Source organism: Apteryx mantelli, chromosome 10, assembly GCF_036417845.1.
Source record: "Apteryx mantelli isolate bAptMan1 chromosome 10, bAptMan1.hap1, whole genome shotgun sequence".
Taxonomy (NCBI): Eukaryota; Metazoa; Chordata; class Aves; order Apterygiformes; family Apterygidae; genus Apteryx; species Apteryx mantelli.
Window position 1 is genome coordinate 18,705,084 of NC_089987.1, and position 13,802 is coordinate 18,718,885.

A 13,802-nucleotide genomic window follows, 5' to 3' on the forward strand; every position below is an offset into this window, starting at 1 on the left:
TATATGAATTGCTCGTAGTGTGCTTTTTATTCATTCTCCCGGATAATTAACAAAACCTACCAAACTATAATCCTTGTAATATATTACATTGTTTCCATGACTTTTTTTCTGTTTCAGAACAGTGAAAGAAACTGTTACCTTTGATTTATACTTCTCCAGACAGTTTTCTGTCTTCGTGAAACACTTAACTCTCCACATTAATTTGGATTTATTTTCAAGATATCACAAAGCAGAGTGAAGTGACAAGTCGACAAGATGTTTCCCAAACTATATTTTTAAACATGCTATTTGGGCTCGATCCAAAGTACCCTGAAGCTGGTAGAGAGACTCCAGTTCAGATGACTCTGGTCCATTTGCCTTGATCGGTCAAGGTTTGCCTCTCCGTCGTTTCCCTGTGCGACCAGCTGAGGCCCCGGCAGCGCTCCGCTGACCGCCCGCCGCTGCCAGGCGGGCCTTGGCCCGGCGCGTGGGGCTGCCGAGGGCTCAGCAGCCGCCCCGCTCCCCAGCAGCGGGGAGAGGCGCCTAGAGCCGCCTCTCGCAGATTCGGCACTGCCTGTAGAGTTTGGTGGGCAGCTGTAAATCTGATGTTTCCTGGCTCCCAGTTGCTTCACTCTTTGGTATCTGAATAGCTTCATGTGGTGTTACATTGTAGTTGCACTATTTTATGCTTTCAGTTAAATAAAATACAAAATGTTTAGGAAGGATATAATACAGCTGCTTTGAAGAGCAGTGAATTAAAAAAGGCCCTTTTATTATTATTACTACTTTTTAAAGAATAATTCTGCCAGACTTTACTTGAAGTGCAAGTGGAACTGTTGCTCTTATATACAAGCAATATTTACTGTAGAATGTTTACAGTTGGCTTTTTCAAAGATGGCTAAAAAATTGTATGATTACCAAAGTTCTTTTTATTAGAATCTGTTTTATTTGAAGAAAAATGAAATCTAGTAATAAGTAAGAGTTTTAAAAGGCTAAGAAACTCTTCTAATGCTTTCTTCCTATATTAAAGTCTTAAGAAAATATTCTTTAATGAATCTAAGCACGTTCTGGAAATTACTGTGATATCAAAATACGATTAAGGTTTTGGATGTGCAAGTTGTTGGCTTACATTTGTTTTCTCCATTATCTTAAAATAAAACAAAATGATTGAATCATCATTTGGTTTAGTTGGTCAAACCTTGGGAGAAAGTTTTACCATGTTAAAATAATATCTTGAAAAGACATGAGTGCTTTGGGGATGAAGGGGAAGGCATGACTTGTTTCATTAAAACTTTTGGTTTTCTCTTAGAAATATAGATTTTTGAAGTCTTTCTAAAGTGGGAAAACTCACTTTTTAATTAACTCGAGGGGAAAAAAAACAAACAAAAAAAAGCATGATATATATGACAGGACATTTTCTTTACTGCTTAAATGCAAGCACCCTGAAAGCTGAAGACACTAAGAAGTCCCATTATAAAAACAAAACAAATTACCTACTGTTATCAACTGCAGTTCTTTTACAAGCAGTAACATCACTGATGACACCTTAGTTACAGGTGTACAGTAATAAAATAAGCCAAGAATACATTCTAATAAGTAGGGAGAACTTGTTTGTGTGCATCTGCCTTTCCTTTCTAAAAGGACCTCCGCTCTGATATGTCCATCCCAGATGACATCTTTCTTTCCAGTAATTTCTATAGCAAACAAATTTAATTTGCATTAACTCTTCGGTATGCAAGTTCAGCTTGAGTCTGAGAGTCAGGCCGGTGCAGGACGGGGTGCGGAGTTAGGCTGCTTCGAGGAAAGGTCGAAAGGCAGGCTCCTTCTTCAGGGGACTCCTACTTCATTTGCAGGCTCGTATGGTGCTGGAAGAGCAGAGACTGGTCATAAATGTATTGCTTTTTCTGAGAAGAATGACTTTTATCTGGTCTTTCACATCCCCAGTAGCATCAAACCTAGTCTATCCAACGTGAGCACCGTTGTGCCTTCTCCAGTCTGGTACTCAAACAATGAACTCTGGTTTCGACTGTGGTCGCAGCCTTTGCTAGGGTCTTGCAAAGGCCCTGACTGTGTGGCGCGTGCTGGGTGGCTCGAGGAGTGTTTGCAGGGTGCCGGTTTCCCAGCTGCGGCTGGTAGCCAGCTGCTGTGCTGGGCCTGGCAGAGCTGGAGCCACCACGCTACTCGCTGAACGTACCTTGGTAAAACTGCCCAGGAGCCGCCAGCAAAAGTGTGTCCGTAAAAGTATGATATAATACAGTGCGGCTTTTACTGAAATTGAGTAGCCCTCATCTAGGATCAAAATAAGTTCAGCTACTGTGTGTTGTAATTTAGGGGACAGGATGATTTTAAACAATCATTTTTTTTCTTGCTAATTATACATAAATTAGTATGTCTTTTCAAGCTTCATTTTAACTATTTTCCTTAGTGATTCCTATGAGATCTACAGGTACAGTAAAAACTTACAGCATGATTCTCTTCAGTTTATCATTGTTAGATATAAATTACTAGCAACTACTTTCTAGGCAGGCTACAGTTTTGTTCTAAAGGCAGAGATTAAGGATTTTAATCCTCTGATCTATTGAAGTCAAAGAAATAGCACCTATTAATTCAGTCAGAAGATTTAGAACTGGATTCAATAATTAAAGTTGCTGTGCCACAAGCATTGGTGAAGACAAATGACTGAATTCTTATTACTAAGATTGTTTTAAGTGTATGACAAATTATGAAAAGTAAAAGAATGTATATATAATATATTTAGCATTATCAAATTATGTAACCAGTTTGTTTTATGCATTGGTTACTTATCAAGTTAATTCTTGACAGCTGTCATATTTTACAATTTTTGTGAAAACTGCAGACCCACTTTTCTTATTCTGGATAGCCAGCATAGTGCATTGATGTTTAGGAATCTATTTAAATGCTTAACATTTTTGCATAGAATTTGTATCTATTTATAGGCTTTTCTAATTGATTATAATTCCACTTCTTCCATTTAAGGTGATGCATATTTAAACTAAAAAGTGTACTTTAACACCACTTGGTGTAAAGGGTAGAAGAATGATGAATTCATGAACATTCTGTTGTTCAGAAAAGTAGATTGGCATTTAGATTTTATAACTCTCACTGTATTCCCACCTACTCAGACATAAAATTAAATATCATGGCCTTAATGAAAAGCAGCAGCTCCACATTGCTGATGTAAAGGACAATATCAGTAGACTACATTTAAGCTTTTTTTTTCCCCCACTGCATAATTAAAAAAAAAAAAACCAACACCTAAGTAGAAGTAGATTTACAGAAGTTCAGTTCGGGATGGTAGGTAGCCCTTTAAGTTCAAAACTGTTTCCTGTTATCAGAAACACGTTGATTGTTTTGTGTACTAAAAAGAACAATGATGCATCTTCTTTTAATTATTAACCCTTAAATTATGTAGTACATGAATCCAGCAAGTCCTTTGTGATCCGCTGCGCTACTCAAATGAGTAAATGTCACTGTAGCCTTGAACTAGGTCTCAGATATACCCTTACAGTACAGAGTATTTTAGGAACCTGAGAGCCTGACAGCAAATCTTTATGTGATCACTCTTTGATATAATACTGGTAAGATGGTTTGAATCCTGTCTAAACTCAGTTAGCAACAGGAGATGTGAGAAAGCAAATGATCCCCATGTTATGCTGGTGCTATATCATTTAAGGTTAAATACAAGAGCTTCAAATGCTTGTCATGGGTAGCAGACATTGCAAAGTTGCTTCTTGTAGTATATTTCAGGTAAATCATAGCCAAATGTTGGGTGAGAAATCTGTGCCTCATGGGAAGGGATCCCACTGCGTCTCTCTGGTCTGTTAGATCACCCCCCTTCCCCGTTCTGTCGCCATTAGGAATGGCACACGCCCTCCAAACCGGCCTGTCCTGCCGGGATGCGTTTGCACGCGCTGAGCTGTGGCTCCTTGGCGTAGTTTTTGCTGCGCTCAAATTCTAGTGTTGATGTGGAAGTTGGGTTTAAGTGACAAAGTCTTCAGTTTCTTTTGCAGGATACATGGATGCAAAACAGCATGGTTTTGTCAACCAAATACTAAACACTAGTTTGTTCTCTTGCATTATTATTCTAATTCAGTACGAACCTGAAAGCATTGTTTGCTTGTTTGTTTGAGACTAGACTAGTGTGTTAAAAATCAGCGCGCAGTCCAGGTATTAATGGCAGATATAACTGGAGACCGAGACAGTGGCTAATTTTAGTATGCTATCATTGCTTATTAAGCATATGGTAAAATGATAACAACTTTTATTTATACTACCAGTATCTCTGATTGCAAGAGGATACTGTATCTTGTCAAGAGAAAATCTGCTTTGGATTTTGCTAATAGATAAGATTTTTTAACTGAGTTATTAAAGAATACTAACATAGCTGTTGATAATGTAGGTGTTTTATGGCTAGTAACATAACAAATGATTTGACTATGAATTAAAATATCTGGGAGGTGGCTGTTTGGCACACTAATAATTAGATGCTTAGTGTTTCTCTGTTTGGAGAAAGTTGAAGTAAAATGATGTATCAAAGGCATGCATCAAAGTCCAGCAGTATCTTATTATTTCTTACATGCATAATACAAAGTTGCCATCTTTCTTTACTTTTCTCTTTAATATTTTGTCATGTTTATTATTTGGAAGGCTTTGAAATTGTTCTTCATAATGCTAAAGCTATTTAAAGTACTGACAACTCTTCTATCACATTTCTCTGTTTTTAAACAGAAGGGGGGATGCAACAGATTCTTAGAAGTTTTTAATTTATGAGGAGGAAGCTGCACAGTTCAGAGATGTGCTCCTCAAATTGTAGGTCATGGTGGTCTTGCAGGTACTTCAAGTCTTCTAGGTTTGTGGTCCCAAAACACCGAGTCATATGCTAAGGATTAGAAATAATAGGTTTCTCAACTTTTTTATTTTAATTTGTGAATACAGAAGAAGGAAATATATGTTTAAAAAATCTACATTTTCTAATTATGATAGTATTTCCAGATGTTATGTAATAAGATGTTTTAGGTTTTAAAAAGCAAGAAAAAGTGAAATTGGTGTGGAGCATAGTGAAATTATTTATACTGTGCCTACAGTGTGCTGTTTCTCTTCTAGAGAAACAGAATAGCTTCTGTTCTGAACAGTTTGTTTCAGTGTGGAAAAAGAGATTTTAGCCAAGGATCTCTCTGATTTCATGCAGAAATTTATAAACTGGTAAGGAAGAGAACTTGCTTTTTCAGTGAAAATTGATTGAATTGATCCAGTTTACCAGCTTCTGAAAATCGTTTTCACATAGCAGATTTTTTAGAAGTTTCTGGCCAAAATGTGAGCAGATTGCATTTTTACTAATAGAAACTGATGGTTTTAGCACCAGACTGTTTTTCAGCAACTTCTGATACGAGGGAGCGCTGTGGTTCTGGGCCCTGGCTCAGAGCGGAGTGAAGCAGTGCGTCTGCTCCCTTCCGTGGCAGCGGCTCTGTATCCGTACCCACGTCGAGGAGGAGGCTTGCGGATCTGCAGCCTGTAGGGAAGAGGAGTGCTGGGGGGGGATTGCAAGAACCAAGTAAGACGGAGCGGCCTGTGGAGGAATGGAGTAATTCCCTGCTAAGACTGCAGGGACAGGATAAGAGGTGATGGTACTACTAAAGAAAAGGAGAGGAAAAGTGTGCGAGGAAAGATGGAGTTAGAGCCGTCTCTAGTCACAAAATACACTCTCTGTAGCCTGTGTGCTGTAACTGAAGGTCCTTACATTGCTCTGCTATTCAAAGGATACCACTACAGCCCATAGGAGAACTGTCAGGGCCTTTCTTACTACTGTTTTATTTGAATCCAGAAGCAATCCGAGTCTAAGGTGATGCATGAAATGAAGATGAAGCTAAGGCTGCAGGGATACAAATGCTTAACATAGCAACATGCATTTAGGAAGCACTTTAATCTACTGGTACACAGAGGATGGTCAAAATTTGGAGCTGGTTGCCCAGAGAGCTATCAGCCTTGGACATATCTAGAATTTGACTGGACAAGGTCCTGCATAACATAAAACAGCTTTGAAGTTGACTTTGAGTAGGTGTTGAACCAGATGTGCCTCAGAGATCCCTTCCAACTTGACTTATACCAATATTAAATAAATATTAAAATATATTTATTTATCCTTTTTCTTTGTTGTTACTAAAGCAGTCTTGTTTTCCATTTAAAAAGAAACAGAATATATCTGAAAATCACAATTATCTCTTTGGCATACATACATCTGGTTTTGTTGCCTTATTTTCCCCAACTGAAAGAGAAGACTCATGATCTTATTTATTGGGGGAAAATATTAATTTAAAATTATGAGTTCATTGGATTGAATATGCTCTTTGTCCAGTTATTTCAGTGAAGAGGTCGACAGGGGACAGTTACAGATCAGCACAACTTGTTGCACTTGCTTAACATGTGGGCAAAGTTCAGATGAGCACGTGAAATATATGTAAAATCCAACAGAGAGCACTTCATTTTGCCAAGGAAGACACTGATCTTGTCAATTATCATGAACTCATACAATATTTCTTAATTCTTCATTCACTAGGTAGAATTTGTAGTTTAGGTTTTGAATTCCAATACATCCCTTTTAATAAAGATGTAATTTTTGTAGGGTTCTTGGTGATAGCTCTTGTTCCATCAGACATGGAATTGTTTTTTTCCCATTCCTTTCCCTCAAGATCTGGGCAAAGAGAAGTGATTCCTATTTTTTTCAGGTTTCCCTCTCCATACAGTCTACTTTTCCACGTGCAACAATTTTTCTTTTTCCTTTTCTTTTTGTTAGATGCTTCCCTCGCCACTCACTTGATAATAGTTTGGATGCTTTGTGCATTCTTTACCCTCATATATGTATTCATTACATCTCTGGCTTGCCTGATGTTTTTGCATCCCAGGTTTAGTTTTTGTCTGAAACTAAAGCAAGCCCTTTTGCATACGTGTCTGCTGATAGTGTTCAGCGCCACACCAAAGTCCAGCAGAGCCAGGCTCTCTTCCACTGTGCCCTACCAGAATCCTTCAGTTCAGTTTTCAGAGCTTTCTGTTCACTGCTCCACTGTCCCCCCCATTAGACACTCGTGCGTTAATGCTTTTGTGTAACCCTCTTCCCACGGGGGCTTATAGGAGCGTCCAGGAGTGTCTCTGCTAGGCAAGAACAGAGATTGATCTAGCTTAGTATCCCATCTCCAGCAACGGCCACAAGTAGATGCACTGGGAGGAGTGCAAAAACAGGGCAAACGTGGTACTTCTGAATGATTTCCCAACCGCCAAACACTCACTTCAGGAGCTTCCCGAGATAGGTACGGTTTTATGAATTTACTGGTCTTCAGTAGCTTCCTGCCCGTAGATTTGTCGGGTGTCCCTTTGAATCTGTGTTAAATTCAAGCGTCCGCAAGTCCCTTTCACAAGAGGTTCAGAAGCTGCATCACAGTGTGCCCTGTCTGCGTTAGACTGGGGAAAACGTAGCTAATTGCTTGTATTAGCTGACGCGTGCTAATGACACACCTTTACGTTCTCCGAAGCGAAGCAGGGGGAAAAAGTGGTGTAAATGGACTGTCCAAGTCTGTTATCAGGAAGAAGCATGTTTTACAAATACCTGAAATCAAACAGTATTAAAAAAAAAAAAAAAACTCATCAGAGATGGAAAGAAACCACCCTGGAAGACAATAGGGAAACCACTGTGTTCGTTTCTGAAATTTTATTTACTGTGACTATGAAAAATGTTTTATAATTAATAATTAAACTGCGAACACCTAACGCAAAGCAGGGGCTTGAGCTCCAGAATTCACTTTTGAACAAGCAGTAGTTCTTAAATGCAGAATTGTGATGCTTACTGCAGCTTAACTTCAATTTGCCAGCACCGCACCATTCTTTCTAGGAAACCAAAAGGTGGAAGTAATCTTTTTTTTTTTTTTTTAACCTTTCTACAGAACAAACTTTGGCTAAATATAGAAAACATGTAGAAATGTTAATTGCTTTTTAAAATGACTATCATCTTTTTAGCCATGTTGTTTAAACAACCTATAGTGTTTTGGTAATTTAAGAGTTTTGTTTTCTGTGTGGACTGTTAGTCTGGATGTAGTAAATACGTGATAGTTCTCTTATTTGGGCATTTTCCAAAGAGAAACAAATGAGATAAAAATGTTTCAGCTACCTTCTCAGTGTTTTTTCAGGTGGCCAATATATTTGAGCTGCTTTGACATAAAAAATAACATGTGTTGCCTTCATAAAGGCTACTGTCTTGGGTTTAATTTGCTCTGTAAAATGGCAGCAGATACTTGTATGTCAGTACAGTTAACTTCATTTTTTGGTTACACAGATCTGATGATTAGATACTGTGTAAAATGTATGTTTTAGGCCAGGTCTTTATCTGTGTTTCTGTTGGGTAGTTTGTAATCATTCTGTGATTATTCCAGTGAAAACATATTTGAAGAGTAATATTTATTACATTTCAAAAATGAAAAAAAAAATATTTTGACATTTATTTTGACATTTTAGTATAGCTGACATTAATGTTTTCATATGTGTTAAAAACAAATTAAACGATATGATTTACAGCATAACCTTTAAATTTGAACTAAGAAATAATTGGTACTTTTTCATTTTAATTTATCTAATTTATTCAGCGCAAGATTGGTTCTTAGAGCATTCTAGGAGATTCTAAGAGTTCTTAGAGATAAAATGACTGTGTATTGAATATAGCTTCTCTATTTATTTGTTACATTTTAAAAACAGGTATTCTTGCAATTCCCTCAGTTTAACTGTAGCATGCAAGATTTGTAAGTTCAAATAAGTCATGTCAGACACAGTTTTGAACAATATCAGATTGTTGTCCGTAGCTGAATTTTTAATGAGAAAAAATAAGATCTGTTTTACAAAGATAACTATGCAGATAAAAATTAGCATGAGTATTATCTGCAAATGATGATAGTAAGATGTAATACAGATAATTTATGTCTGTCACTGATTAGTTTAAATGTTGGATTTTATATCTCCCTTATTTATTTAAAGATTTGAAACAGCTGCGATACAAAGAAGTTTGAAATAGTCAGATACCTGCTTACCTGCAGAGAATTTCAGTAGCGGTAGCAAAAAATACCAACTACTGTAAAGTTGTAGCTTTCTCTTTTGTGAAATATTTTTCATTTTTTGGCTGGTGGCACTTCCTGATTTTTATAGTAAAAAGAATAAGGAAATCACTAGTAGGTGTGTTATTTTTAATCTTGAAATTAAGTAAACTTTAATATACAGTGTTCGCTTAGGATGTTTTCTTTGTTTGTTTTTTTAACAGAAAGCTAATCATCACTCTGGGTAAAAAGCAGAAAAGAAAAAACGAATCTTCAGATGAATTGTCTGATGCTAAGCAGACTCCACAGCGGTCATTGAAAGATGAAGACTCACAGGTAAGTAGCCAGAATTTTCCTCTTTTAAATTTGCGTATGTTGTTATTCCTACAGATCTTTTTTGCCCCCTCTCCAAAATGTTATATTCCTTTTGACACAGTGACAGTTAGTTATTCTGTTTGGTTTTGCAGCTCCCGATTTTAAGAATAAATGGTAATAAAGTAATTCAAGTATGCTGTCTACCTGTAACAAGAGAAGTTAGTGTGACACTGGGAACTGACCTGTGTTCAGGTGTTGTTAGTATTTATTTGTTCATTGAGTTTCAACAATTTAGGGGACTGGGAGGGTCGGGAGTTTGGGGTGTTTTTTTTTTTGCTTTGTTTTGTTTTTCAAATATCAAGCAGAACACTTTTGAAATTATCTGATAATATTCTGAATTAGGTTAACAACACTGAAATTATTTCTGCAAATTGTAGGATTACTTAATACTTAATGTTACGAAGTGGCACGTTGCTGAACTTTGGACCTTTAAATTGCGTATTTTAATGTTCTTTTACAAATCACTCAACTGTACAAGATTATTTTGAGGCTTATGGATATATGCACTATTGAAAACCTTGTTACCTATTACACTACAAACAAGAAGGTAGACTCCTTGCTGAGAAGAATTTTGATGCAATTTCTGCATCATGAGGCAGTAGCAGTTAGTTTTGCAAGCCCAGTCTCCCCTAAATTCCTTATATTATCCCCTAGACTCCTTATATTATCAACTGCTTTTTCCTGTTGAAAATCAGAAGATCCTACAGCTTAGAGTCCCGCTTTTGTAGCATCTGGGCGATAGCATATATATTGTACATGATCCAGTAAACTGCAGTTTAATCTGGATGCTGAAGCACTGTAGGTTATCTCTGGAAGACAGACAGTTTTGCTCCTGAGAGAGAAACAAATAATTACTTATTGGAAGTGTCAAGATTTTCAAAGGGAACAGGCTATAACAAGTAAAATAAATGTTGGTTCCAGTAAATGACAAAGTTTTTAGTCACCAATAATATTAACCTGTTCACAAATTGTTTGCATCTCTTGTATTTTGTCATTGTTAATTGAAATAAAAAGAAACTATTCACATAATCAAAATATGGAATCGGGGCTCAGGCAGCTATGGTTGATTTTCCCCAGTAGTGTGTTTTTGTTTCTATTAAATAATTTCATTTTTCACTCAAATTAATAACAACATAGCTAATTATTTGCAAACATTATACATGGCAAAATATGAACTGTTTGTAAGAGATTATATCCTGTTTACGTGTATAAAAGTAACAGAATTATAACTTTCCTGCTCTAGAGCAAACTCATTAAAAGTAAGATTTCTTCCAGAAAACGTACAGATTTTTTATCCTCTGGCAATTTTATCTGTAGAGATGAAATCAATATTCAAAATAAAGTGTTGTAGAATAAAAATTAATTGTATAATTTGATGACAACGTCAGAAAATAATTATGAAGTACAGAGTTGACCTTTAGTATTTTGGAGATAATAAAGCTGGAACTAAAAGATCAGAAACCATTTCTGAATGAATTTTAGTTAATTTAGGCAATAGTGTGTCTTAGGTAAAAGTTACCAGTAAGGGAACATGGAATGAATTATTTCTCAGGGAATTTGTCTTGATGTGGAAAATCTACTTAGTACTATTTGAAGAACCTGAAAGCAGATTTGGTGGTTCTGAAGTATGCAGCTTATCTATAGTTTTCAGTAACAGCAGACCATAAACATAATGGCCAGCAGATTGAGTGCAAAAGTCTTAACTAAGATCTTTTCATTTTTGTTGGGTTTTTTTTGTCTTGTTTTTTCACTAGTCCTATTCCAAGGGTCATCTTCAGCTCTGGTGTGGATAGGCAGAGAGGGAGAAACGTCAGATCACGTGGTGGTCCTGGCCTGATGAAGGGAACAGAGGGTGGAGATGATGGGGGACATGGGCTAGATAAAAACTGCACTGCAGAATGGTACACAGCATTGCACGTTAGCTTTGGGAGAAGCAGAACAGGAAGGATGTCAGTTGCTTTAGTTAACTCATTTTCTCTGTTTATTTTTCAAACACTTTCATTATTTTTTTTCTTCTATTGCAAGTAGCTTTCTGTTTCTACGCTCTGGGCGGGGGCAATTTTAGGTCTTTTTTCATAATTCATTTGATATGCCTAGTTTCTCAGTAAGTGTCTTCGTAAAACACATTGATCTATTTGTTGGAAAAATGTGTGGTGGTACTAAATTTCATGCTTTAGAGCAGTTGTTTATGCCTGTACTTCTCAGTTCAGGGAAACACACAGTTTTTTTTTTTCAAACAAATCAGGTAATATATTAATATCTTAGAAAACATATGTCTGTTGAAGTTTTCTTAATTGCTTAATATATTAAGTAGTAGTGAGAAGGATTGAAAATGCTTCTCAGTGGCTCAAGAGGTTTGGTAAACTTCAACAAATACATAATGAGCCAAAACCTGAACCTGGTTCTTACTCCTCCTTTTCTCACTTCGTGCATCACTGTACTTTGGTCCTGTTAGCTGCCGTTCTGTTTGGAAACTTCTACTTCCTTCAGCAAACTTCTGTTGATTTAACTATAATGTGATATTTTGGTATTTGTGTAAACTTAAAGTTTCTTTTTGCATTAAGAAAAAACACTTTTTATCAAGGTATAGTTAATCTGGCAACATTATTGTAGAAAACTGATTGAATAAGTATTTTCATTTTTACACTGTCCCAGCTTCTCTAGAAGAATGGTAATACTCATTCCTTGATTTTTGCTCTATTGTGTGTACTGTGCTATTTCTCTGTCATACTAAAACACTTCCAGTGTATTTGCTAATTTTACCAGATGCCAGCCAGACCAAAGGTTGAATTTAACGGCCAGGTAGAAAGTTCCTGGGCTAAAATTTTATTGTTACTGTAAAATCTGCTGTAGAAGCCAGCGGCCCTATCTGTGTCTGATCTCAGAGTATTTTTTGTTCTATTCACAGTTTGTTCTTCTCAGACTGATTAATATAGTATATTGCAACCAACAGTGGCTGAATAAATAGACACTTTGCTGTGTAGCTCAGTATAATAAGTTTCATTAATACAGGACATTTTCTTTTGATGATTTTATTTTTGTGATGATCAGCTCTCTTAAGGAGGTTGCACTATTTTCAAATGTTAGTTGGTTTTAGGTTAGCTGACTAATTTGACTCTGTTATTGTTGTTTATCTGGTGGATGGGTTTAGAAATCAGTTTTAAAATGGTTAAATATGTGATGTCTAACATCCTGGTGCTGAATGGTGAGAGGATGTGTGAAAACAGTGTAAGCATTTGAAGCAGTGAGATGAGAAGAAATTTTTGTATTAGAGAGGCAGAATATTATTTCTCCAAACTGGAGCTGCTTGTTCTCAGACTCTTGCAGAAACAACAGTGGAAGATCCAGAGAGATAAAAGCAAAGCAAGCAAAATGCTGCTTTTAAACAAGCTTGAGGCAGAGGACAATATGTTGAACAGGAAATGTTAAAAAGCAACAAAATTATTAGCAATCAGATCACCTTTATCATGATCTAATAATCTCTCTTTTTCTGAAAATCTTCATAATTTTTTATGTGTTGTTTAATAGAGACACTTCAGCATATTTTATATCTTTTGCTCATAGATTATTGAATTAAACAATAAGACGCTGTCCTTCTACTATTTTCTGCTACCTTATGAAATTATTTTGAAATACAGATGCTTTCTTACAAGAGACCTGTTATTTTTCAGCTTTATTCCTCTACCCTGAAATATTACTCCATGTTTGCTTTTGAACTCTAAAAACAAGAGTATCAAATGTTTATATGTAAAACATAAGAAAAATTAGTGGGTTTATAGGTTGAAACATTGTATTTGACTGGTTCCATCCCTCTGCGGTTCACATGCTTCATGCTGTCCATCAAATGTTAGCCTTTGATTTTAGATCTAGCTAAAGTATTGCTTAAAAAAAAACCCCAAACCTGCAGTTCATATTAGAGGAGGTTTTTGGTAAAAATTCCATTTGTATTCTACTGTATGCAGAAGAGAAGATCAAATCGTCAAGTTAAAAGGAAAAAGTATGCTGAAGAAGGAGAAGGAAAGCAATCGGAAGAGGAGGCTAAAGTTTCTGTGAAAATCAAAAAGAGTTCTGCTCCTTTACCTGCTGAACAGCCTTTACAATTATTTGTTGTAAGTAAAATCTGCCTTGTTCTGTAGTGGCGACTTTCCAGTTGTCTCAATGGGTTTAGTGAATAAAGCTCACAATTTGGAAGGAAAACCTTATTAATACTAATCTATAGCTTATTTAATGTGATATCTTGCTGAAGATCTTAAGAACTGGAAGTAATGACTAATTACCGTTTTTTTTTCTTTTTTGGTTAAAAACGTTCATCAATTTAACTGAAGTTACAATTAAGGATAAGGATATCTTGAAGAATGT

At 36.3% G+C, this 13,802-nt stretch overlaps 1 protein-coding gene across 8 annotated transcripts in view; it reads left to right on the forward strand.

The window, feature by feature from the left end:
- Window positions 1-13,802, forward strand: part of CHD9 (chromodomain helicase DNA binding protein 9) — a 104,891-nt gene that overhangs the window by 46,383 nt on the left and 44,706 nt on the right. For all 8 annotated transcript variants that reach the window (XM_067302579.1, XM_067302582.1, XM_067302583.1 and 5 more), the window contains 2 exons: window positions 9,293-9,404; window positions 13,406-13,552. In XM_067302579.1, coding sequence (XP_067158680.1) covers window positions 9,293-9,404; window positions 13,406-13,552 — 259 coding nt within the window. The remainder of the gene's footprint in view (window positions 1-9,292; window positions 9,405-13,405; window positions 13,553-13,802) is intronic.